Source organism: Aedes aegypti, chromosome 2 (genome assembly GCF_002204515.2).
Source record: "Aedes aegypti strain LVP_AGWG chromosome 2, AaegL5.0 Primary Assembly, whole genome shotgun sequence".
NCBI lineage: Eukaryota > Metazoa > Arthropoda > Insecta > Diptera > Culicidae > Aedes > Aedes aegypti.
The window spans coordinates 215400981-215426566 of record NC_035108.1 but is presented as its reverse complement, the minus strand read 5'-3'; the positions used below and the strand labels follow the sequence as shown (position 1 = coordinate 215426566).

Below are 25586 nucleotides of genomic sequence, written 5' to 3'. Positions count from 1 at the left end.
CTTATCCTTTTAATTTTCAGATGACTTACTCCCGAATCAGAATATTTTTACACCGTGCGTTGCCTTCAGAGTGGTCGGAACCCCAATAAAGCATATCAACAGTAAGTATATTCATAGTTATCAACAATTGGAAATAGACGGGGTTGGTGGTCTAATGCCTACCGCTTCTGCTTCATAAGCAGAAAATCATGGGTTCAATCCCAGGTCCGTCCCTTTCCTCGTACTTTGTAGTGGTATCTGTCACTTGCTTCTATCTACCACTCTTTAACATATCACAGTTGATCTATCGTAGTTCATAGCATTTGCTAGAACCCGAGACGGACAGAAATAAACCGTTTCCCTACGCATCTATTTTTTCATCAATATAGCATGCATTTCCTTACGCCTGATACATAGGCAGTCTGCTAACCAAACCAGCAAGCCTCTCTGCCATAAAAAATACCCCACCCCTTCACCCTTCCCGCATGAACTGACGTAGATGCAGTGGTATATACGGTCTACCGTGGGAGCAAGTTTAATGCATCATCAACTCCTTCCCCTTCTCCTCATTGGTCTGCATTCTGACGAGGCAGGTACCATTGTTGCCTAAAAATAAAAGATCACCAGCACTTATACACTGAGGGTGTCTGTTAATCCCAAGCAGTCATTGGTTGGTTCCTTGTGTAAGTGCAGCTGATCTGGCGATACTGGAGTAGCATCCACGGGCGGCCAATCAAGCCCAAGCTCAAGCTCATAGTTATTATTCTATGTTGTGTTGATAAGTACTAAGGCAACAGAGATAAGTACGAATAACAAAAGTATTATCAAAGAAAACAATTCTCCAAAATGACTTTGAACTGTGAATCGAATGCTATTTTATTCTCAGTCTTGTTTTATCAGCTTAGTTTACAATGATTTTTTTTAACATTTTTGGCCCTTTTTTTGTTTATTCGGCATAAATAAAAACCACTGGCTGTTTGTCTTTTCACCGTCCATAAATTCGATGCAATGAATGAAAAATTGAAGCCAAAATAAATTACTAACAATCCGAGTTTATGCAAAACTAGGATAGGAACAACCAATAACAAACGAATGTAAATAGGAAGCAGAAATTATTGTGCACTGACCAGTAGTGTGTCAATTTACATCTCGTGTTGAATGTTGTTATACATGCTTATTAAGCAGGATCGCTAGATTTCACTTTTAATGTTTGTTTCCACTTGTTTCAACCTTCTTTAAGTTCCGTACCAGCCATCGAGTGGAATATGATGCAAAGCCATACTCGCTATAGGAAGTGGAAGTACCCTTGAGTTATATTCCAAGCTCTTAAGGTTGACTCGTCTTTTGTTGTTTGTTGCCGATTGTGGCGTAATACTGCTATCTCAGCTTGAAGAAAATATTAACTCATTTCCAGTCTGCGCCATTATTAACAAGTCTTAATATAGGAAATCAGTCTGGATAGTGAGAAAACTTAACCGACATTTTCCGTCACCTTGAACAATGAGCAAGCATGAAGAAACTCCATATAAGACGTATACACTTTTCAAGACCAATATTTGTTCAAACCGTAAACATCATTACTTTTTATTGCAACTAGTGAACTAACCAACGGCTCATCTGTTGTGCCTGCTTAATGAACTCAATCGAATAGAAAATGAGAACATAAACGAGTTGCCTGCCCATAGAAAATGCAGATCAGCCAATCCATTTGCCGTGTGAGGCCGTGATTTGCATTGCACGCACCGTACACCGGGGTCAAATTGATCACTGGGTCGAATTTGATCAAGTCGGTATCAAATAGCAATTCTATAAAAGAATGCTGAATGTCTCGTTGACATCAAAAATGTTCCATGTTTTCTAGTTTGTAGATGTCTAATGATGATTATAGGCATCTTTTTGCATATTCACAGTTTTCGAAGGTGTAAGCAATACTGTTGGAAAAGCCGAGTAAGGAGAAGTTGCCTGTATTTCATGAAAAATCAATTACGTATACACTGATAGAGATCAACTAAGTACTGATTTTTTTTTTCAAAATTGTGTTTACACTATACTCATTCTAAAGGACAATATAACAAAAAGCTGTAAAATAGTGATCAATTTGCTCCCGGTTTACGGTACCCATATTTTTACTTCTTCTGGTGTTCCCGAGTGGAAACAGTGAGGTGTATTTTTTCACTGCTAATTATGCCGCCCGATCGCACCCGTCTTGTGGTTGGCGCGAGTACGCGTGGCCAGATGGTAGCTATATGTGTGTACATATATTGACTCGGCCCAGCCAATCTCCTCTCCATTATTGCGGCCCACATCTCAACAAGTACTTTATGGAGCTGTGAGCATTGGCTGAACGTGGCCGGTGGAATGCGTTCTCCATTAGGCCCCATCAGTACTGTCGAAAGCTATCATTTTATCCTATAGCACCAGAAATTCACCTAAATTCTTTTTCATTGGATCAGTCAATCGCCAAGATGAGAACACTCATAACAGTAAATTTTTGCTTTGTTTATCAATCGTTTTGCTTTTCGTTTCAAAGTTGGAGGTCATGTAACACTTGTTCTATTTTTTGTTATAGAAAAAAAAAAAACTACAGAAACATACTTTTTGAGTGAACGGAAAATATGACCAAAGCATTTATAGCAGGGGCTTCCCAACATATGACCCGCGAAGAATTTAAAAACTCTTCTCATATCTCATATCAGCCAGTTGATTGGTCTTTCAAACAAACCTAGGGCAATTATTTCAACTTTTGATGCACCATCTTTGCTGGGTGCAAATCTTGTTAATAACAATGAATAATCTTTGGGGGCCTTCCTTAGCCGAATGGTTAGAGTCTGCGGCTACAAAGCAAAGCCATGCTGAAGGTGTCTGTCTGGGTTCGATTTCCGGTCGGTTCAGAGCCTTTTTGTAATGGAAATTTCCTTGACTTCCCTGTGCATAAACTATCATCGTACCAGCCATACGCATGAGCAGCATGAGCATGAGCATATATGACCGTACAATTCGTAGTTGCTACTCCGTGATTGACTAGAGCAATCGAAGTTGCACAGGGAATCAATGAATGGGGCTTGGGATTAGCTAACCATTCTTCAATGTGCACAAATCGAGAGCTCAAATTTTAAAAGTCAATAACGGCGCCGGCCACGTCCTTACGGTCATCGGGGAAGGGAAGGAATGTTAGCTAGACAACCGTTGTTACTAGAGACCGAAGAATCTTCTGCATCTCCACAGTTGTCATGAAAGGGATATTGGGTTAGTGGGATAAGGTAAAGATCTGGGAGTCACCAGCGATTGGTGATGCGATCCATTATACATTCACGCCTAACCCGTTTAACGCCACTATTTATTCATGCCGCGCGAGCGACGCGCAATACGATTGATCCTGCTCACATCACCCGCCCCCGCAGGAGCAAGCGACACGAGCAAAGGATCAAACACTACTGACCCTATCCGCGAATCACGCCACTATTTATTCATGCCGCGCGAGCGACGCGCAACACGATTGATCCTGCTCACATCACCCGCCCCCGCAGGAGCAAGCGACGCGAGCAAAGGATCAAACACTACTAACCCTATCCGCGAATCACGCCACTATTTATTCATGCCGCGCGAGCGACGCGCAACACGATTGATCCTGCTCACATCACCCGCCCCCGCAGGAGCAAGCGACGCGAGCAAAGGATCAAACACTACTAACCCTATCCGCGAATCTCGCCACTATTTATTCATGCCGCGCGAGCGACGCGCAACACGATTGATCCTGCTCACATCACCCGCCCCCGCAGGAGCAAGCGACACGAGCAAAGGATCAAACACTACTGACCCTATCCGCGAATCACGCCACTATTTATTCATGCCGCGCGAGCGACGCGCAACACGATTGATCCTGCTCACATCACCCGCCCCCGCAGGAGCAAGCGACACGAGCAAAGGATCAAACACTACTGACCCTATCCGCGAATCACGCCACTATTTATTCATGCCGCGCGAGCGACGCGCAACACGATTGATCCTGCTCACATCACCCGCCCCCGCAGGAGCAAGCGACACGAGCAAAGGATCAAACACTACTGACCCTATCCGCGAATCACGCCACTATTTATTCATGCCGCGCGAGCGACGCGCAACACGATTGATCCTGCTCACATCACCCGCCCCCGCAGGAGCAAGCGACGCGAGCAAAGGATCAAACACTACTAACCCTATCCGCGAATCACGCCACTATTTATTCATGCCGCGCGAGCGACGCGCAACACGATTGATCCTGCTCACATCACCCGCCCCCGCAGGAGCAAGCGACACGAGCAAAGGATCAAACACTACTGACCCTATCCGCGAATCACGCCACTATTTATTCATGCCGCGCGAGCGACGCGCAACACGATTGATCCTGCTCACATCACCCGCCCCCGCAGGAGCAAGCGACGCGAGCAAAGGATCAAACACTACTAACCCTATCCGCGAATCACGCCACTATTTATTCATGCCGCGCGAGCGACGCGCAACACGATTGATCCTGCTCACATCACCCGCCCCCGCAGGAGCAAGCGACACGAGCAAAGGATCAAACACTACTGACCCTATCCGCGAATCACGCCACTATTTATTCATGCCACTATCATCGTACCAGCCATACGAATGCGAAAATGACATCTTTGGCAAAGAAAGCTCTCCGTTAATAACTGTAGAGGTGCGCATAAGAAGAACACTTGTTAACACAAGTTGAGAAGCAGACTCTGTCCCAGTGAGGTCGTAATTCTTTCGTTTTATTTCTTTCTGAACCGAAAGGCAGGGTGATTCAAACGGACTGAAATGTTCACCTGAAATCTTCAAACAATTTTGTACGTTGTCGTTGCTCTTATTAGTCTTGTGAGCTTTCCGGGAAAGCTGTTCTTGTCCATAATTTTCCATAGCTGTCAATACTATCGTAAGCCAGCTTGAAATCGATGAAAGGTGATGCGTTGGGACTTGGTATTCACGACATTTTTGGAGGATGTGCCACACACAAAGATCTTGTCCATTGTCGATCGGCCGTCAACGAAGCCGGTTTGATAACTTCCCACGAACTCGTTTACTACAGGTGACATACGACGGAAGATGATCTGGGATAACACTTTGAAAGCCGCGTTTAGGATGGTAATCGTTCGAAAGTTCTCACAATCTAACTTGTCGCTCCTATTGTAGATGGGGCATATTATTTCTTCCTTGCACTCCTACGCTAGCTGTTCTGTTTCCCAGATTTTGCCTATTAGCCGGTGCAGTCAAATGGCCAGCCTCTCCAGAACCATCTTTATGGTTGATCTCCGATACCATCCTTGCCAGCAGCTTTTTTGATCTTGAGCTGATGAACGGCATACTTAACTTCACTGAATGTGGGGGCTTCTTCTTCTTCTTCTTGGCATTTACGTCCTCACTGGGACAGAGCCTGCTTCTCAGCGCAGTGTTCTTATGAGCACTTCCACAGTTATTAACTGAGAGCTTTCATTGCCAAAGTTGCCATTTTCGCATTCGTATATCGTGTGGCAGGTACGATTATACTCTATGCCCAGGGAAGTCAAGGAAATTTCCTTTACGAAAAGATCCTGGACCGACCGGGATTCGAACCCAGACACCTTCAGCATGGCTTTGCTTTGTAGCCGCGGACTCTAACCACTCGGCCTGCGCTCTTAGCACCATTCAGGTATTCATCGATGTGCTGCTTCCACCTTTCAATCATCTCACGTATAAATATAAACAGACAGACACTAATTTGTAAGCGTATGTCCGAGAAAATAAAGAGCGGCACACATTGGGGCAGATCGCTGTTTTCGATGGCCAAAACCTCAAGTATTTTGGATATGCATCCTAGAGGTTTGGTGTCTTCGACAAAGTTTTTGGAATAACTTGTACTACATTTTGACTCATTCAGGTTTGATCTAGATAAGTGAAAACTGATCTAGATCAGTTTTATCTTTTGATAGGAGCGTCCTAGCAAAAACCTTTCTTCTGCAAAGTTATTCATTGAGGCATTTTTGACATTTCTTCAGAAGACACTTACACTCAATCACTGACGTGGATGGCGATATATAATAATTTAGTAAAACAGTCAAAAAATCGATTTTGACCAATTTTTCGTACAAAAAAAATGTTAAAAAAAATATGGTGTCATCAAGTATTAGAAGTTTAACTGTAATAAAGTATTTACAACACTTACTAGCAATATTTACAGATTTTATGATATTTTTAGTAAGATAGAAAAGTGGGGCCACGTGGGGCTTTTTTGTTGTGGCGGTTTGAAAATTTCATGAAAAGATGTTAAAAAATGGGGCCCAGATAGCCGTAGCGGTAAACGCGCAGCTATTCAGCAAGACCAAGCTGAGGGTCGTGGGTTCAAATCCTACCGGTCGAGGATCTTTTCGGGTTGGAAATTTTCTCGACTTCCCAGGGCATAGAGTATCTTCGTACCTGCCACACGATATACGCATGCAAAAATGGTCATTGGCATAGTAAGCTCTCAGTTAATAACTGTGGAAGTGCTCATAAGAACACTAAGCTGAGAAGCAGGCTCTGTCCCAGTGGGGACGTAATACCAGAAAGAAGAAGATGTTAAAAAATGCTCATATTCGATAAACTTTTCATAAATTTGAATTTTTGAAATGTATTCCAGAAACATACACGCTAACATTAACGTACCCATTAATGGGTAAAATAGTACCCATTTCCAAGAAAAGTGGTTTAACTCATTAAAAGGGTAAAGCCCGTTTACTCATTAAAGAGTATTCGCTTTGAACTTCAGAAAAGCAAATATAATAGACTTTATACAACATATTACATTTATTTACTTCCACAGGTTTTATTCTTAGGTTTTCTTCGCGTGAGGTTTCCAATTTGATATGTTCCCAGGTATTTTCACAGGGGCTTTTCGAGCTCTTCCCAAACATCCTTCCGGGAATCGAATGTCGAACAAAGAGATGAAATCTCTGCATGGAGTGACTGCTTTTGATGCAATTAAAGCTACACGAGAACCGCTGCGGCTAACTAGCGGCGAGGGTAACTATCCTCGCGGTCATCCAAAATCTGCAACGAAAAAAACGATTTCTATTAACATTAATTTATCAGAAAATGTCTAGTGATATTACTTACTTGAAGACAAATTAGTATCTGCAATCTTTTTCGTCCACGGCTTCGTCCATAACTTTAAGGATATCTTGACAGGAAACTTAGAAGAAGCTTGTCTCTTAATGTTAATTTTCGTAACTTCCACTTAAAACTATTATATTCCGCATTCAAACCGAGCAACAAGAAGCAAAATTTAAAGATGGTATTTTTTTTAAACTATCATGTGTACCATTTACCCATAATTATTTATAGTTAGAGAACTTCACTATGAGGTTAAAATACCCTTTTTAATGTAATTGAAAAATACCCTTTTTCTGACGACTCCATACAAGCTATGACAATGGGTACTAGAAACCCATTTAATGGGTACTTTTATATTAGCGTGTATTGCATGTCGACAAAGTGTTTTGAAGAAGTCATGTCTAAACTGGTGTTCTAATAAACATTTAAACAGAATTGAAGACAATTTGTCCCATATGTGTATCTACCTATCTATCTATCCTTCGATTTTGAATAGAGTGATAGTATTGTGTTTGATAAAAGCCATATTATACGATGCAAATAAATGAAATACGTCTGAATTTTCAGAAGTTCATATAGTTTTGTTTCTAAATCTGATTATTCTCTTGATCTGAAAGCAGATTAAATGACTTATATCCCATTTTAAATCACATACTGATAAAACTGTTTTTTTTTCAGTCTCAAAGTTATTCAAGCAAAAAAGCCCCACTCAGCCCCACTTTTTTCTCTCCACGTCAATGAAACTTTTATTCTTGACTAGTCAGGGGCAAAAAATAAGCTGCCGTCATCTGCCGGTTCATGAGTTATCCAGGATTTTGTAAAACACTATTTTTAGACAGTTTTTACTAAAAGTATCATTAAAACTGAAAATTTTGATAGTAAATGTTGTTAAATTACTTTGTTATAGTTAAGCTTTGAAAACTCGATGACAAAACATTTTTATCAATTTTTTTATATAAAAATATAATCAAAATCGATTTTTGACCCTTTTTACTAAAGTTCCAAGTAACCGTACAGCTGTATATAGTTGCATTAACAGGGTGTCTACTCATTTATGGCAATGAAATTCCCTGATATTTCCAGGTTTTTCCAGGTTAAAAAAATATTTCATTAGGTTCAAGAAATTACCCAAAATACATGAATTTTTGACGAGTTTTTCATTATAGATGACTTAAAATTTATTTATTTAAGATTTCGACTAAGATGACTTAAACAAAAAATCTAATGATATTTTTTTTATTTTGCACTTTAAAACAAATTCTGTTTAAAGAACTTAAAACAACAAAATGCGATTTTGTTTTAATTTAAACCAAGCATGCTATAAAATCATCCCCTTGATGCAACAACAAGATATCTCGAAAATCCAAATTTCGAACTATTGAACTTTGAAAGTCTGATCGTTTCACAAGGTGATGGGTAATGCAGAGACTTTGATTGCATAATTAATCTTTGACTTGTTTACTTTGAACCACCACACAAGATTTAATTAAGATTAATGTTTCGACAAATTGAACTCTAAGAAACGATATTTCGTGTTATCTAGTAGTAGCATTAGGGGATAAAATGATCTGAAAATGCTTTTAATCACAACACAAAGTCAGATATAAGGAAAAAATCGAACTTAAGGAAATAAATAGCCTTTCCATTACAATGGATTGAGATTTATGGACATCAGCGACTAACCCGGAAAATTTCTTTGGAGGGCGTTTTGTAATTTTGCATAGATGAAATCTTGGGGAAATCAGGGTTGGAAATGGTCGTATTGGAAATAAAAACTTTAGAAACCTCTTAGCTGAAAAAAAAAAACTAACAGGACATGAAAGTTTGATTCTTCATTTGAACATGCATTTCTTCAAGAATAGTTTTATGACTTTTTTTTAATTCCTTGTGAAATCACTACAAATATAACTGCTCGTTTTGCTATAGATATCTTTCACATATTACTTCAAATATCACTTTGGAAGTATGATTTGTGATATTTCACGAGCTTTCTAAGTAATCAACTCATGATTTTTTTAAGATAACCTTCATTAAATCGATCTGAAATTTGTTTTGCGAATCAGGAATTCCACCAAAGTTCGTTTCATTTTTCAAGAAACGTAAGTTTACCGAAATTTATTATTATCCATTGATTTCCTTAGGACTTTCTCTAACATTCTCGTTTGGAGCATTTTCAAGAATTCAAAACTCCTGCAGGAATTCCTCCATTTTTTTTATTTCCCAAGAAATTTTACAAAGGACTTTTTCATTCATTATCCAGAAAAATGTCAAGAAAATATATCAGATTTTTTTGAGTAAATTTTGAAAAAATCTGCTGGGAATTTCTAAAGAAAATTCTTTAGTACTCTCTGATGAAATTTGTGTAAGTATAACTTAACGAATTCCTATGAAGTTCTCTGAAATAATTCCTGTATTCTTGATGAAATTCTTTCTAGGATTTTCTCAATAAATTTCTAAAGATGACTGAATAAAAAACATTTGAAAATTTAAATTATGTCTCACAAGATTTTTTCAATAAATTCTGACAGAATCTATGAAAAAATGTATATACGAATGATCAGAGCAGTAACTGTATTAACTGGTGTGGGACCTTAAATAAAGTTGTGAAGAATCCATGAAGATTTTGAAATTTTATCTGAAAAAAGAGAAAAGCTGAACTGCAGCAATAACATTTTGATGAAATGCTGAAGAAATGCCGATTATTGGAGCAATTTCTTAGAGTATTCCTAGATGAGTTTTTAAAATAATGTATGGTATGAAAGAAAAAACTGAACCGAAACGTTTATTTTTTTATTTTTTTATTAAACCTTTGTGGAAGGACTCCTATAGAATCTTTGGAAAATCTCCTAGAAGTAACAACTAAAAAAAACATATGGAGGAAATCATGGGATAATCTTTACGATTTTTTTTTTCAGATCCATTCATGTGAAAATTATTGGGAGTCGTAGCTTTGGAAGGATTTTCTAGACTAAACTCTGTAGAGATTTCTCTAAGCATTCATTGAAAAATCGCTGATAGCATTCCTGGAGAAGTTCCTAAAAGTATTCAAGAAGGAATTTCTGAAGAAATCACTAGAACTGAAGCATTCTGCGGGATCTGAGAAAATATCATTAAGAACTTATGGAATACAGACAGTTTCACAATAACTAATTACTGAGGCGTCCGATTTAAAAACGGTCTTCGGCAAAGTTGTAGCTGATGAATGTATCTCACAGTATCAACGTAGCTCTAATCCCCAAGAGCACATGGGAAAACACTATGACCGATTGAATGAATTGCTTGCTTTTCCCATAGTAATTCCCATATAAACTTTGAAGGGCTTGTGCAGTCTCAATTTTCATCCAAATGAGCTCAAATTTTGGGAGGACACTCAGAATCGAATGAGCGGTGTGGAGCAAAAACGATTTTTTGAACCACTCTAAGCTCCATACCACAATGGGTTCGAACAGCGCCCTGCATGAGCGTAAAGAGAACCTATAGCTCATTACCACAGCGGGTTAAGAATAACAGAATGTCCTGAAGATTCAGGTTTCTGAAATCAGTTTCACTTAATAAGTGTTAACCAAGTAATTGGAATCGCAATTACGCGAAGATTGGATAGTTACATATCAGGTGATAAGAAGTTCCATAATCGGAATCACAACTATCACACACACATGTATCAACACACTGAATATTTGCCATGTGATAGTTGAGTCGGCAGTGGCCAGTCAAGGTTGTTACCAAGAGACTGCAATTCTGCTTTGACAAATTTGTTAAATACTTAGCCACCTTTGGGATGGCTCAGTAATGTACAATTTTGTTTGACGACATGACTCAAAATTATTCCAATATTGCTGGTGCTGAGTTGCCGCCTAAGAATTTCTGAAGCTTCACCCAGCACTTCGGAATTAGAATAGCTGCCTGAGAGCCAATGAAGTCATGCGATGCTCCATTGCAAGCTAATTCATAAGCCAATTCATTCCCAGCAATGGAAGAATAGCAAGGACCCATATAAGTTTCACAGAGTTCACTGAATTCAGTTCCTCAAATTGAGTTCGACGTGCAATAACAAGCTTAGACCTTGAGTTGGCCTAGGCAAGAGCTTTACAAGCAGCCTGACTATCTGACATATTCCTTTACAAATAGCCAGACGTCAACTCGTCCCGCGAAGGGAGTTGTGAGGAACAAAGTGACAAGCAATTGTGGGATTCACTCGAAGCAAGGACAATTGTGTCCCAATTCACCGGAAGTGGAAACATTCAAATCACTAGGATTTCCCATGGACGGAGAGAATTCATAGAATTTGGTCACAATCAATTCCCAGTTTGTGGAGTATAACAATTGCAAAGTTTGCGAATTTACATTCATATGTTCATATAGAGATGTAGCGATGATCAGATAATGATTCATCATCTGATACATGCCAATTCGTCAACTCGTGACTGATTCTGTTCAAGCAGAGCATTATGTCTAACACTTCTTCTCTAGCAGATACCATGAAGGTTGGGCGATTCCCTAAAATAAGTAATCCAAGATTTGAACTACTTAAGCATTCCATCAGACTGAAGCTTCTCAAATTGATATCTGAGCTGCTCCAGATGATGTGATGAGTATCAGCATCACTACCCACAAATAAGCAGAAGGCCTTTTCATAGGCAGTGAACGACAACTCGTTTGAAATCATCCATTGGGGATGGTTCATCATGTGGTAAATACACCACATAACGAAAGACGTATTTCCTATTGAGGTCACCAACAGAAATATCAATTGTGACACACATACATCTCTGGTTGTTAACTCAGAAATAAGTGTAGCAACGTCGCTATTTACGAGCACGCACGCACGAGGTAGGGTAAGTGTTCCCTTAGTTGTGGGTGTTCCTATAGTTGCGGTACTGCCGTTTTCACTGATTTCATTGCATTAGCCACAGAACCGACACTGCCAATCGACGTATTGGCTTGTTGATACACGGAATAGTTGAAAAGAGCGTTCAAACTGCTTTAAAACTGATGAAATTACACTAAAATTGCTAAAACTTGTCCCACTTGTACCAATAGTTGCGGTAAAGTGTTCCTATAGTGGAGGTTCCCATAAGAAAACAACGGATACCGCAACTATAGGAACATAAATTAAAAATATACCGCAACGACAGGAACAGTGTACCAATAGTGGAGGTATTATTTTTCACTAACATGCCGTGGATTACTGCGATGAAATTATTTTTCTCATTAAGTAAATGGTCGTTACTTCCGTTACAACATTAACATGTACCTCAATTGCGCTTCTTGAATTTAGGCGATTAAATGAAGTTCAATCGTGCTTAATACCTCCTTTATTGGTACATCTACCCTATAGCACGCGAGTTTGCCATTTCATGTTTATGAAAGTAACAAAAACTGGGTCCACAAGGTTACCTAGATGAAAGTTCACAAAAGTAAGGTTTTTGCGCCATTTGAACTGTACCATTTGCCGATATTTTATGCTGAAGATTGGTCTAACTAAGCTATCCTAACCGTAGCCACTACCCAAACTAGGCAGGATTAAGCTTTTCGCAATCTCAGAACGAAAAAAACCAGCAGCGAAAAAAACAGATCGAAAAGCACAGACTACTGTGTAATACGCATAATGCGAAACCATAGAGGTGAAAATTTAAACTAAATTACAACGTATCCCACCCTTATTTAGCCTCAGGCTTGAGACTGAAGAAGGGCAGCCGATTATCTCGGAGAAAAACAAGGTCACCTGCACCATTGCTCCGGGTAGCACAGGAAGGGCATAATACTGTAGAGGGCGCCCTGGTACTCCACAGGCTCCGTTTGCGGCTAGGTTTTATTTAGACCCCCTAACCATTCATTCTTAGGCACGGTAAGCTTAAAGCCGCATGCATTAGGGGTCGCCTGTTAGGTGGACTTTTACCACCGGACCAGGCAGTCCGTAGTGTTAATTCTTAGCCAATTGAAACAACCGCTACCGACACTACACGGCTATCTAGGCTGATCGGGAAAAGGAAGTTAACATTGATGATTAACTCCTGACGTGCCCAAACAGCCTCCGTTCATTGAACCCGGGTAGAGGAGAATAGCAAAAGAATAACAAAATTTACTTTTAAAATAGAATGTTTGAATAGCAAAATTTGTTCTTTGTTTGTTTGAAATAAGAGATAAAATAACAAAAATAATAACTAAGTTAACATAATAACATATTTTGCCATTGTAATAATAAAATAATAGCAAAAATGTAGGCAACCGTAAATAACAAAATGTGTTATTATTTAGATATTAATAACAAAATAATAACTAAATAAGCTATTCCCAAGTAAATCAAAATAATGGTAATTTCAGCTCTTTGACTTTAATATCTTAATGTAGCATGATTGAAAAATAAACTTTTTGCTTTCCTGCTAAAAAACTTTTACTTTTTGAATCTTCAATGAATATCATACGCATAGTAAAATTAGCTATTATGGTAAAATTTAATATTGGTTTGATCTCATGAATTATTTAAATGAAGTTTTCAAACATCAAAATAATGACATATTTTACTGTGATGGCGATGATTGTTATTCTTTAGATATTTAATGTTTTTTAGTATTTTTTGTACAAATAACAAACTTTACCATGATAGTATAATTTGTTATTGATTAGTTATTACATGACTTTCAAGAATAACATATCAATGATAAATTTAGCTATGATTGTATGTTTTGCTATTGACGAGATATTTAATGTCATATATTAATAACATAATAATGGTTAAACTAGATATGATTGCAAAATTTGTTCTTATTTTACCATTATTTTGTTATTCACCTCTACCCGGGAAGTACCTGTAAAATATACATTTCTCTACAGTTTGTTCTACAAGATTCTTAAACTCATGCCCAATCATAAAAGTTCAACCGTAGTATCATTCCTTTGTTATTTCTGAATATTATTCCCTGCATTTCAAATGTCACCAACGCAGTCGTGTTTCAAATTACATTCGCATTTGATGCCAAGCAATTACGTATGTGATATAGCCCCGAGGTCAAGCTTCTCGACTACTGATCTTGAGGATCAGAGTTTGATTACGGGAGTTCATTTAGAGTGTTGTTTTTTGCCATGGACCAAATGACTTGAGGCCAAACAAATTCATCACGATTCATTGTTCAAAAGTGCATCTTGTGTCTGAGTCTTAATCAATAGGACTCACAAAAATCTCCCACTCCTAAGTGAATGAAGAGAAACGCTCAAGTAGTGATTTGCGCCTTTAGTCCTTTTTCTATGCTGCATATAATAAACATTGGTTTCACTCGAAAAAAAAGAATCATAATTGAACTCCGATCCTCAAGATCGGTAGTCGAGAAGCTTAACCTCGGGGCTATATCACATATGTAATTACTTGGCATCAAATGCCAATGTTGTTCGAAACACGACTGCGTTGATGACATTTGATAGCTGTTTCCTTCAATCATCATCCAGCATTGAAAAAGCAAAGCTACTATGTTCAATGTTGTAACATGTCAGCAATTGCGCCATTTGGCAGCAGCTCTAAATGCAGGGGAATGAGGAATGTCGTATTTCCGACGATTTTTTACAATTTATCTGTAATTCGGATACAAAATTTATGTACTACAATAATGTTCAGAAATAACTAAGGAATGATACTACGGTTTAACTTTTATGATTAGGCATGAGGTTATGAATCTTGTAGAACAAACTGTAGAGAAATTTTTGTTTTACAGGTACTTTAATGAACAGAAATCAATTTTATGAGGTCAAAACCATCTCTAATCGGCATACAGTGTTCTCAAAAGTTGTAAAGTACCAACAATACGTTCAACTAGTGGTATTTATTTTGATTTTCGTTTTTCCAAATTCTCGTTAGAATTTTTGGAATGTAAAAAATAGTCAAAAAACACAAATTCGACTTGAGGCACCTCCTAATCTTCTCCAAATTGGATGAAAATTTGTCTGGTAGTTTGTTTTAGTATTGCAACTAGGACTAGGGGGTGACTGGTTGAATCCCAGAAATTTTGATTTTTGTGAAACTGTCTAATAGTCGCGTATTAGTCTCTGAAGGTTTCTCTGAGCTCAAGGACTCACACAGTTAAAAATAATGAAGATTACACGTCATGTAAACTTAATTTATGCGATGTAAACATGACGTCATGTAAATTTAAGTCTGAAATCATGTAAAATTGTGTTATATGTCATGTAATCACACAGAATCCTGCTGGATTACATGACATATAATTGAAATTTACATGACATATCATGTAAATATCCATGATATTCCACGCTCCAATTATGTGCATTATTTGTCTCAGAAATTTACACGTTTCGTTCGAACTGTGCACTGCAAGTAGAATAAGGCAAAAAAGTGACTTTAAAAACCATTTTGTTTAAAATGGAGACTTTAGAGACCTTACATTAAATAAAAGTTTTTCAAAGACTTGCATCAAAATAGCGACCAAGAGTCTACAAAGAGACCTGCTTACCTGAGAAAAGCACTATTTTTCGAAATGTGTTACAATTTTTGCTTTTTCCCTATAAAGTTTATTATTTTTGTAGAATAGGCGAAAAAAATTTTGTGAAAAAAAATTGAATTCTCTCAACCATCTTACATATGCTTATGAACAAAACTAAATGGAACTGAGAAATTTAGTTGCATTTACCATCTTGGCAAAGTTCTACAATATTGGTTAAATATTTTTTATGTTGAATAAATAAAAAATGACTATAAAATTAAAGGGCAATGTTTTGATAGCGATTTTTCGATTGAAAAGATTTTGTGTCACAAAAAGGGTATATTCTACCATGTAAGTATTAATAATTCAAAATAATTTCCCTGATTATGGCCGAAATTCCCTGAGAATACCAGGTTTTTTTTCAGGTTGAATAAAATTCCCTGATAATTCCAGGTTTTTCAGGTTTTTCCAGGTAGTTGACACCCTGATTAATATCACTTTATATGCTACTATAAAATATGGCATATAAAGTCATACTGCATTACATGTCTCATTAATGCAGTATTAAAGTGGAAAAGGGCGCTATTAAAGTGTAAATATGGCTACATTTCCTAGCTCTATGTTGGCAATTGCTAAAGTATAGCTACTGTCTGCACCGTATAAAAGCTTTAGCCGAAGTGTTTTTAATGCATGAAGGAAACCACTATTTTAAGATCAAAAATGGAAACACAAAAATATTATTGTATTTTTTTGTTCGTTGGATGCCAGGGTCAGCGTTGCTTGCGAACTTATTAGTCTGTCTATTTTTTTTATATATTATTGGTGGGATTTGAACCCAAATTTAGTGAGATGTTTTCGATGACTCGTCGCGCCTATCCTCCGGACCATGAATGCTACATGTGTTGGTCGGGAAATTGTGCAACTTCAAGCAACGCCCTTTCGTTGCCGGTGGCAAATACGGTTTCACTCCAAGTTGAACCATCACAAGTGTGTTAAGCTCCCTCAAAGTGTGATAGCAGGGATACGTCGAATCATGATGATGTTTTTAGTGCACTTATTCCTTGTGGTTCAAGGAACAAGTGCACCGAATACGTTGAGATGATCCGTTGCAAGCGTGCACTCTTATCACACTTTTTCTGCACTCTACAAATTTCGTGATAGTTCAATTTGGGGTGAAGTGCGTAATAAGTTGGTGAACACGACTGTTGCACTTCCAAGTTTACCGCGGCTGTCGCTCTTTTGCTGAGATTTTGTTTTGTTGTTTTTGTGGGGCTAAAACGGTTGCTCATCTTCACGCTTTATGTACACGGAGAAAACGGAAAACCCATATTTGAGTATATTTTAACTTATTTTTGAGTTATTTTTCTCTCCCTATTTCATTCGCTCCTTCTATTGTTGTCAGAGAGCGAAGAGCAAAACAACCCAAAAACCGAACCTTTGTGCGTTACCTCAAATTTGAGTAAGTGGCACAGTACTGGAAGTTGAGTTATTTGATCTGCCGGTTGAGTGAAAAGAACATAGCCAGTAGGTATTTTTTTGCACGGCTGCAAATGAAAACAACTTCTACCCCATCAACTCAAAATTAGGTTAACGCACGAACCCCACGAATTGAGTGGAATGAACTCACTTTTGGGTACTTCATTTTCTCCGTGTATCGTTTTAGCATCTTGCCACATTGAATCGGTGATAGGCGTGTGGTGTACGGACGCCAGGTTGATGCAACTTTTTTTTTGTTTTCAAATTATGGTTTCTCATAAGACAAATCTACGAATTTCAACCAGATTTCTTTTGGCAAATTTTCATATGTGATATTTGAGTATTTCTATAATATTTTTGCCTGAGTATATGAAGAATCGACGATAGATACTGCATTGAAGTCTTGCCGTTTTCCTTGCGATGAAGCATTGAGTAAGATGATGCAATGAAACATTGAGCGATGACCGTATATCATCCATTACTGCACATTTCATTGCTACAATAAAGCAATGCTACATTGCATTTATAAAATGGAATTAAAGCATTATTGCACGCATATTGCAGAATAAAAGCAATGATGCACTGCACTCGTTGAATTAAAGTTAAAATACGGTAATACCTTAATGCTTGTGGTTACTTGGGGTGTCATACAGCGCCACCCACGTCAGTGATAGAGAGTAAGTGTCTTCAGAAGAAATGTCAAAAATGCCTCAATGAACAACTTTGCAAAAGGAAGTTTTTTTGCTAGAACACTCATATCAAAAGATAAAACTGATCTAGATCAGTTTTTACTTATCTAGATCAAATCTGAATGAGTCAAAATGTAGTACAAATTATTTCAAAATACTTTGTCGAAGACACCAAATATCTAGGGTGCATAGCCAGAGTACTAGAGGTTTTGGCTGTCGAAAACAGCGATCTGCCCCAGTGTGCGGCATCGGCTTAGATTGCCGAGAATACGTAAAATTCCCTATTTAAAAAATGATGAAAATAAAATAAAAATTCATGAACGATATATTGGGAAATTACTAGAAAAAAGTTCCTTAAGAAACTCCTAAACGAATTTATTCTGCCATGAAAACCATCTACTTATGTAGCTAAACAAGTAGTAAAGCAAGTAATCTGTTATTTCGTAACTATTCATCTGAACTGCGTGTATTAAAGTTTTGTTCAACGTCTTTGCTGTACCAAGATTTTTTTTGCCATGTCATTTGTATGATATTTCCGATTTAAGTATTATCTGTCGAATTAAATCCTCATTTTGATTTGTCGTTTCAGTAGTAAGAATCCACCTTGTTATTCAAATATCTACAAACAAAGTCAAGTAAACTACCTGTGTAACTAATTATTTTATCTGAAATGATTTATATTACACCCAAAGTTTTTTTACACATTACAAGGGAATGCTCTTTTGAAAAGAAAACATTGTGAAAATAAGCCAACCCGAATTTGTTTGAAAAAGTAGTGTCATTACTGTATTATAATTTGTCATTTAAGTGTACTTTTTAGTCATGCTACTGTCATTTTTTTTTTTTTTTTTTTAATTTCTTTATTAGTATCATTCCAACCATTACATTCATTATTTCTTATAAGAGAAAAAAAAAGGTTTTTAATATACTTAACCTAACTTAACCTAAACATATAACGCATTAATCGTGGCAATAGAAGATTGTAACGATTTTTGCCTGAAATTATTGATTATTTTATTTGACATTTGTTCCAATGTTTCAACATTGGATATCCTATGTAACTCATTGGTACTATACCAGGGAGGAAGCCTCAGAATCATTTTCAAAATTTTATTTTGAATTCTCTGCAGAGCTTTCTTCCTGGTATTACAACAGCTAGTCCATATTGGTACAGCATACAACATGGCTGGCCTGAAAATTTGTTTGAATATCAAAAGCTTGTTCTTAAGACAAAGTTTTGATTTTCTATTAATAAGGGGATAGAGACATTTTACATATTTGTTACATTTGGCTTGAATGCCCTCAATGTGATTTTTGAAAGTTAAATTCTTATCTAGCATGAGTCCTAGATACTTAACTTCATCTGACCAATTTATTGGAACCCCTCTCATCGTGACAACATGTCTACTTGAAGGTTTCAAATAAAGAGCTTTTGGTTTATGTGGGAATATTATTAGTTGAGTTTTGGAAGCATTAGGAGAAATCTTCCATTTTTGCAAGTATGAAGAAAAAATATCCAAACTTTTTTGCAATCGACTACAGATGACACGCAGGCTTCGTCCTTTGGCGGAGAGGCCTGTGTCATCCGCAAACAAAGATTTTTGACATCCCTGAGGTAACTCAGGTAAGTCAGATGTGAAAATATTGTATAATATTGGTCCCAAAATGCTGCCTTGAGGAACACCAGCTCTTACAGGAAGTCTTTCAGATCTGGAGTTCTGATAATTAACCTGAAGTGTACGATTTGACAGATAACTTTGAATTATTCTAACAATGTATGTTGGAAAATTTAAGTTTTTTAATTTTACAATCAAACCTTCATGCCAAACACTGTCGAATGCTATTTCTATGTCTAGAAGATCATGACCAGTAGAATAGCCTTCAGATTTGTTGGAACGGATCAAATTTGTTGGCAAAAATTGAATTTTCGTTGATGTGGGCCATCATTCTGTTCAAAATAACCTTTTCAAAAAGTTTACTGATGGAGGAAAGCAAACTGATTGGACGATAGCTAGAAGCTTCTGCAGGATTTTTGTCTGGTTTTAAAATTGGAACAACCTTAGCATTTTTCCATTTGTCAGGAAAATATGCTAATTGAAAAATTTGTTAAATATATCAACTAGAAATGATAAGCTACTTTCTGGAAGTTTCTTGATGAGGATGTAGAAAATTTCATCATCGCCAGGAGCTTTCATATTTTTGAATTTTTTAATAATAGTTTTCACTTCTTCCAAATCAGTCTCCCAGGCATTTTCGAAAACGTTCTCTTGATTGAGAATATTTTCGAACTCCTGAGTAACTTCATTTTCAATTGGACTAGTAAGTCCTAAATTAAAATTGTGCGCACTTTCAAACTGCATAGCAAGTTTTTGAGCTTTTTCGCAATTAGTTAGTAATAATTTGTTTTCCTCTTTCAATGCCGGTATAGGCTTCTGAGGTTTTTTCAAGATTTTAGATAATTTCCAAAAGGGCTTAGAGCCGGGGTCCAATTGAGAAATTTTATTTTCAAAATTTTTGTTTCTTAAATCTGCAAAACGTTTCTTGATTTCTTTCTGCAAATCCTGCCATATAATTTTCATAGCAGGATCACGAGTGCGTTGAAATTGCCTTCTCCTCACGTTTTTAAGACGGATCAAGAGTTTAAGATCATCGTCTATAATCACGGATTCAAATTTTACTTCACATTTTGGAATTGCAATGTTTCTGGCTTCAACAATGGAATTTGTTAAAGTTTCAAGAGCATTGTCAATATCAATTTTAGTTTCTAAAGAAATGTTAACATCAAGATTAGAGTCAACATACGTTTCATATATATTCCAGTCGGCTCGTAAATAATTGAAAGTGGAGCTGATAGGATTGAGAATCGCTTCATGCGATATTTGAAATGTAACAGGGACATGATCAGAATCAAAATCAGCATGAGTAACTAATTGGCTACAAAGATGACTAGAGTCGGTTAAGACCAAGTCAATCGTAGATGGATTTCTAGAAGAGGAAAAACATGTAGGGCTATCAGGGTATTGAATTGAGAAATATCCTGAAGAGCACTCATCAAATAAAATTCTGCCGTTGGAATTACTTTGAGAATTATTCCATGACCAATGTTTGGCATTAAAGTCACCAATGACAAAAAATTTTGACTTATTGCGAGTCAATTTTCGCAAGTCAGTTTGGAGCAAATTAACTTGCTGTCCAGAGCATTGAAAAGGCAAATAGGCAGCTATGAAAGTGTATTTACCAAACTGTGTTTCAACAGAAACACCTAAAGTTTCAAAAACTTTAGTTTCAAATGATGAAAACAGTTGATGTTTTATACGCCTATGAATGATGATTGCAACTCCTCCACATGCCCCATCAAGTCTATCATTACGATAAACAAAAAAGTTAGGATCTCTTTTGAGTTTAGATCCAGGTTTTAAATACGTTTCGGTAATAACTGCTATATGCACGTTATTAACCGTAAGAAAATTAAACAGCTCGTCCTCTTTACCATTCAGAGAACGAGCATTCCAATTTAAAATATTTAAATTATTATTTGGATCCATTAGAAAAACGTAATCCAATAACAATTTGATTTGTAAATTTTACACCTACTTGGACTGCTTCAGTCATAGTGGTGGCTTTGAACATTGCATCAATCATTAGATTCAATTGTTCAGTTAGAAAATTAAAATCAGAGGCAGACATATCATCTGATGATTTCCCATTGGAATTTTCGGTAGACGAAGAAGCGGGGTAGGAGTTACCTGTGGCGGTAGGGTTTTTTCCATTTGATTTGAAACAAGTAGAATGGGTACTCATGGAACGAATAGGGGAAGAGTTCAAATTACCTACTACGATATCGGCAAAGGATTTACCGTGGGTAGATACATTCGAAATTGAAAGATTCGAACGGCTACACGACGGATTAAAATTTGTTTGTGAATGAGCATGATTATGATCTTCCTGGTGGGTATGATTCCTAATCAAGCGATCGTTAACTTAAAAATGAGCATTGTTCGATACTCTACCAGGCGAATTCCGGAAACGACCGTTATCGTGACGGATATTATCCTTCATCTGCCTGGCACGAGCCTCAACGACTCTTTTGCGTAAAATGCATTCCCAAAAGTTAGCTTTGTGAGGGCCCTTGCAATTGGCGCATTCAAACTTTCTGGTATCTTCTTTCACAGGACAGTCGTCCTTAGCGTGAGAAGAACCTCCGCAAATCATGCATTTAGCATCCATGCGACAATTTTTTGTACCATGACCCCACTTTTGGCACCGACGGCACTGAGTGGGGTTCTGGTAATTTCCTCCAGGTTTCTGGAAATGTTCCCAGGTCACACGGACATCGAACATAAGTTTTGCTTTTTCTAAAGCTTTAATATTATTTAGTTCTTTTTTGTTAAAGTGAACTAAATAATATTCTTGAGAAAGCCCTTTCCGAACAATGCCAGATTGGGTTCTCTTTTTCATAATGATTACTTGGACTGGGGAAAATCCAAGTAAATCATTTATTCCATTTTTGATCTCTTCAGGTGACTTATAGTCACTTGAGAGACCTTTCAAGACGACTTTGAACAAACGTTCAGTTTTGTCGTCATAAGTAAAAAATTTGTGCTTCTTCTCTTCAAGATATCTGAGAAGAAGTTCGCGATCTTTAAGAGTTTCCGGCAAAACGCGACAGTCTCCTTTCTTTGCGATTTGGAAGGAAACCTTGATTCCCCTAATGGAGTTCAAGATCTCCTGCCTAAATCCCCCAAATTCGGAACAACTGACCACGATAGGCGGCACTCTTTGCTTCCTCACTTGAATCAAAGAGCCTGGGCTAGAGGCTGCTTCGATTTGGTGTTCGGAAAATTTGTCTAGAGCATCGAACTGATTGCTCATTTCGATACAATTATTCATTTCACCCTTGGAAGAAAGTTCGCATTCCGGGGAAGCGTCCTTTCTTCCATTCTTGCCACGTGTAGTGACAGTTTTAAAACCCACTTTTTTGGAAGGAAGTAGTGAATTCAGAGATTCACCCTTCCTTTTGTTAGTTGTTGATACCATGTTCAGTTAATAAACGAGAAAGACGTGACCTTCGAGAGGTTTTTTCCCTAGACGGTGTCCAAGAAGGATTACCACCGCTAGCTTTCGCCAGCGGGTCCAACGAAAAATCGAAGGCACGGGTCCAAACAAGGATCGTAAAGGGATCAATAGTAGAAAAAATAGTACTGAAAAGTACTGTTTAAGTGGCACTGAAAAGTACCGTTTTTAATTTTAGCACTGAAAAGTACTGTTTGTGTAGCACTGAAAAGTACTGTTTTATTGCTTTAGGTAGTTTTTAAGAAAACTTCCAAGAGCAGAGAGAATTCGTGTACACACAGCACGAAGGTACGATGCGCACTGATGCTACTGTCATTATCCTTGTCTTTTACGTGAGATTATAGTCTTAAATTTAGCTAGAGGTTACTACGATCCATCGTTGGTCCGTTGGTTCCAACGGTCGTTCCCGTATCCGTGTTTTCTCGGCCATTACGCTGCTATGATAAGGGATGTGCATCCTCTCCGATGAATTGTTGCTCGTAGTAGTGGCGGGTTATATATGAAAACAAGGATACACGGAGACGGAATTCAACTCAATTTTGGGTTGTTTCAACGCAATTCCGTAGTTGAGCCCAATAACTCAATTTTAGCTAAATTTCCAAGGTCCTCACTAGGTAGTTTGGCTTGATTTCCATTAGAAAAATATACTCAATTTTGGGTTGATTTAACTCAAAATTGAGTTCTTTCGACCCAAACATAAGAAAAGTTGCATTTACCCAAATTTGGCTTATTGGGCCAAAGTACCTTCATTAGGTAGATGCAGCTCTCTTTATTTTTGACAACATTCGTGTGGAAGAAACAGAAAACCGAGAGATTTTGGGTTGAAACTATAATCGATATACTTAGTTTTGGGTTAAGTAAACTCAAAAATTAGGTAAAAATATTTCTCCGTGTAGGGAGAGAAGAAATGTTAGTGATTGTAACATGCTTTATTGTAGTATTGGCCTACACTGAAGTCATACAAAATTCGCTCTTTGGATTCCCACGATAACAATCCCTGAAACTGATTATAAACCACAGGAAATTTATCCGAAAAAGCGAAAATCTTAATGTTTCAATGTAGGATAATCCAGCTTTATTGCATGTGAGAAGTTCTTGGTGGGTATTCTCACAACGGCCATTCAGAATGCTTCGAAGGATGTAGATAAAAGATCATTATGATAAAATTAACGCGACGGCTTGTTAGTAAGCTCAGAACGACTATTGTACTTGCAACTGTTACGTAGTTAATGGACCATCCCTAAACTGATCGATTTCATCACATTGATTTATTGGATTCCGAACGTAACTCTTCACAAACTAAGAAATTGATGTTTCAACGCTGGAACTTTTTCAAATCCTGTTTGCTAGTTGAAATTGAAAACACCAAAAACTTTTGTGTAGGTGGCTGTATTATTACAGCATACCTATCGACCATGACAAAGTATCTCAACGCAGCAGACAAACCTCTGTCCATTTAGTAACAGAGAGGGAAAGTCTACCAGGCAGAGGTATCGAAACCGGGTGCAAGATACATGTTGAGTAATGCCACCACTTATAATTGTGTGATAATAATTTTCAAATCAAAATTCATGGAAAGTGGCCAACAACGAGAGCAAGTGGTGGGAACAAGTTTTTACGCTTTATCCACCGAACCTACCGCAAATCGGCGACCAAAGATGTTGTTTCGGTAGCCAGAGTGTTCAGAGGGCAAGGGGCATCCACTTTTGCTTTTATTTGTGCGCCGATTGCGACAGGCCCCCCAAAAACACAAACGCCGCGATAAGGAAGCGAAAGAGACAAACGTAAGAAAAGCAGACCAAAAACCAATTCGTGGACGCCGCGGGGGAAGACGACCGTTTATGCGATGATGTCAGCAGCCAGTAAAATAACACCATCTCTCGTAAACTGTGGTCAACGGGCGGCGTCTGTAGTAAAAATCGTTTAAGAATGAATTATCATGGGAACCCACCGAAGACCCGGGCCAGAAGATCTTAACTGAGAAGGTGCAGGGTGCATGGCCTGTGCCGTCAACAACTTGCATGCCGACGCTTTCTTTGGGATTTTCTTCCATCCGATTTCTCTGCTCCGTTTGTCACTCGCAATTAGCATAATCATAATTCAAACGAAACGTCTCAAAAGCGTGGCGACGGAGTTCCATTCAGAGATCGGAAATGGAAGAGGAATGTGTGAAAGAAACCTGTGATGCATCTAACAAATCCCTGCTATTGCCACTGCTTGTTTGGTGTATGAATGCAACAGATTTGCATTGATAAATGTTTACATGTTGCATAACGCCACCGGTTGATAGCACGATGATATTTTATTTTTAGATACTTAATGGCTTTACCGAACACGATAAATTGAATCCATTGAGGTTTCAACTCAAATACCCATTAACGTTCAACGCTCCGTCATCGTAATCATCGTCATCATCGAAACTTCAAAAGCAGTTTTTCTTTTCAAAACTGAAAATAATTCAATGAAAATATGTTCACTGTGTTTCGGTTGAAGAATAGAGTACAGTGAACACATTTTTTTGTAAATTTTTATTGATTTTAAACGAAAAAACTGCTTTTGAAAATTCCGAAATCAATGACGGATCCTGCCCCCTTAAGATAAGGGGCGATTCAAATATGACGTCCATCGTTTTTCGAGATTTATAGACCCCCCCCCCTCCCCCTCTGTCACGCTTTTTCCGATACCTAATACATGCAGTGTCACACTTTCATAGCCCCCCCCCCCCCCCTCTCCCAAATGATGGACGTCATATTTGGATGATCCCTAAAGTATAACAATGTGGAAAGAAACATGTAAATTAATGTTAATGTTAGTGAAATTTTCC

At 37.7% G+C, this 25586-nt stretch overlaps 1 protein-coding gene across 1 annotated transcript in view; it reads left to right on the top strand.

Moving 5' to 3' along the window:
* The window catches only part of LOC110676375, a 242338-nt gene that overhangs the window by 200743 nt on the left and 16009 nt on the right, over positions 1-25586 (top strand). The window contains exon 7 of the mRNA XM_021843962.1: positions 21-101. Within this exon, the coding sequence (XP_021699654.1) occupies positions 21-101 (81 nt within the window). The remainder of the gene's footprint in view (positions 1-20; positions 102-25586) is intronic.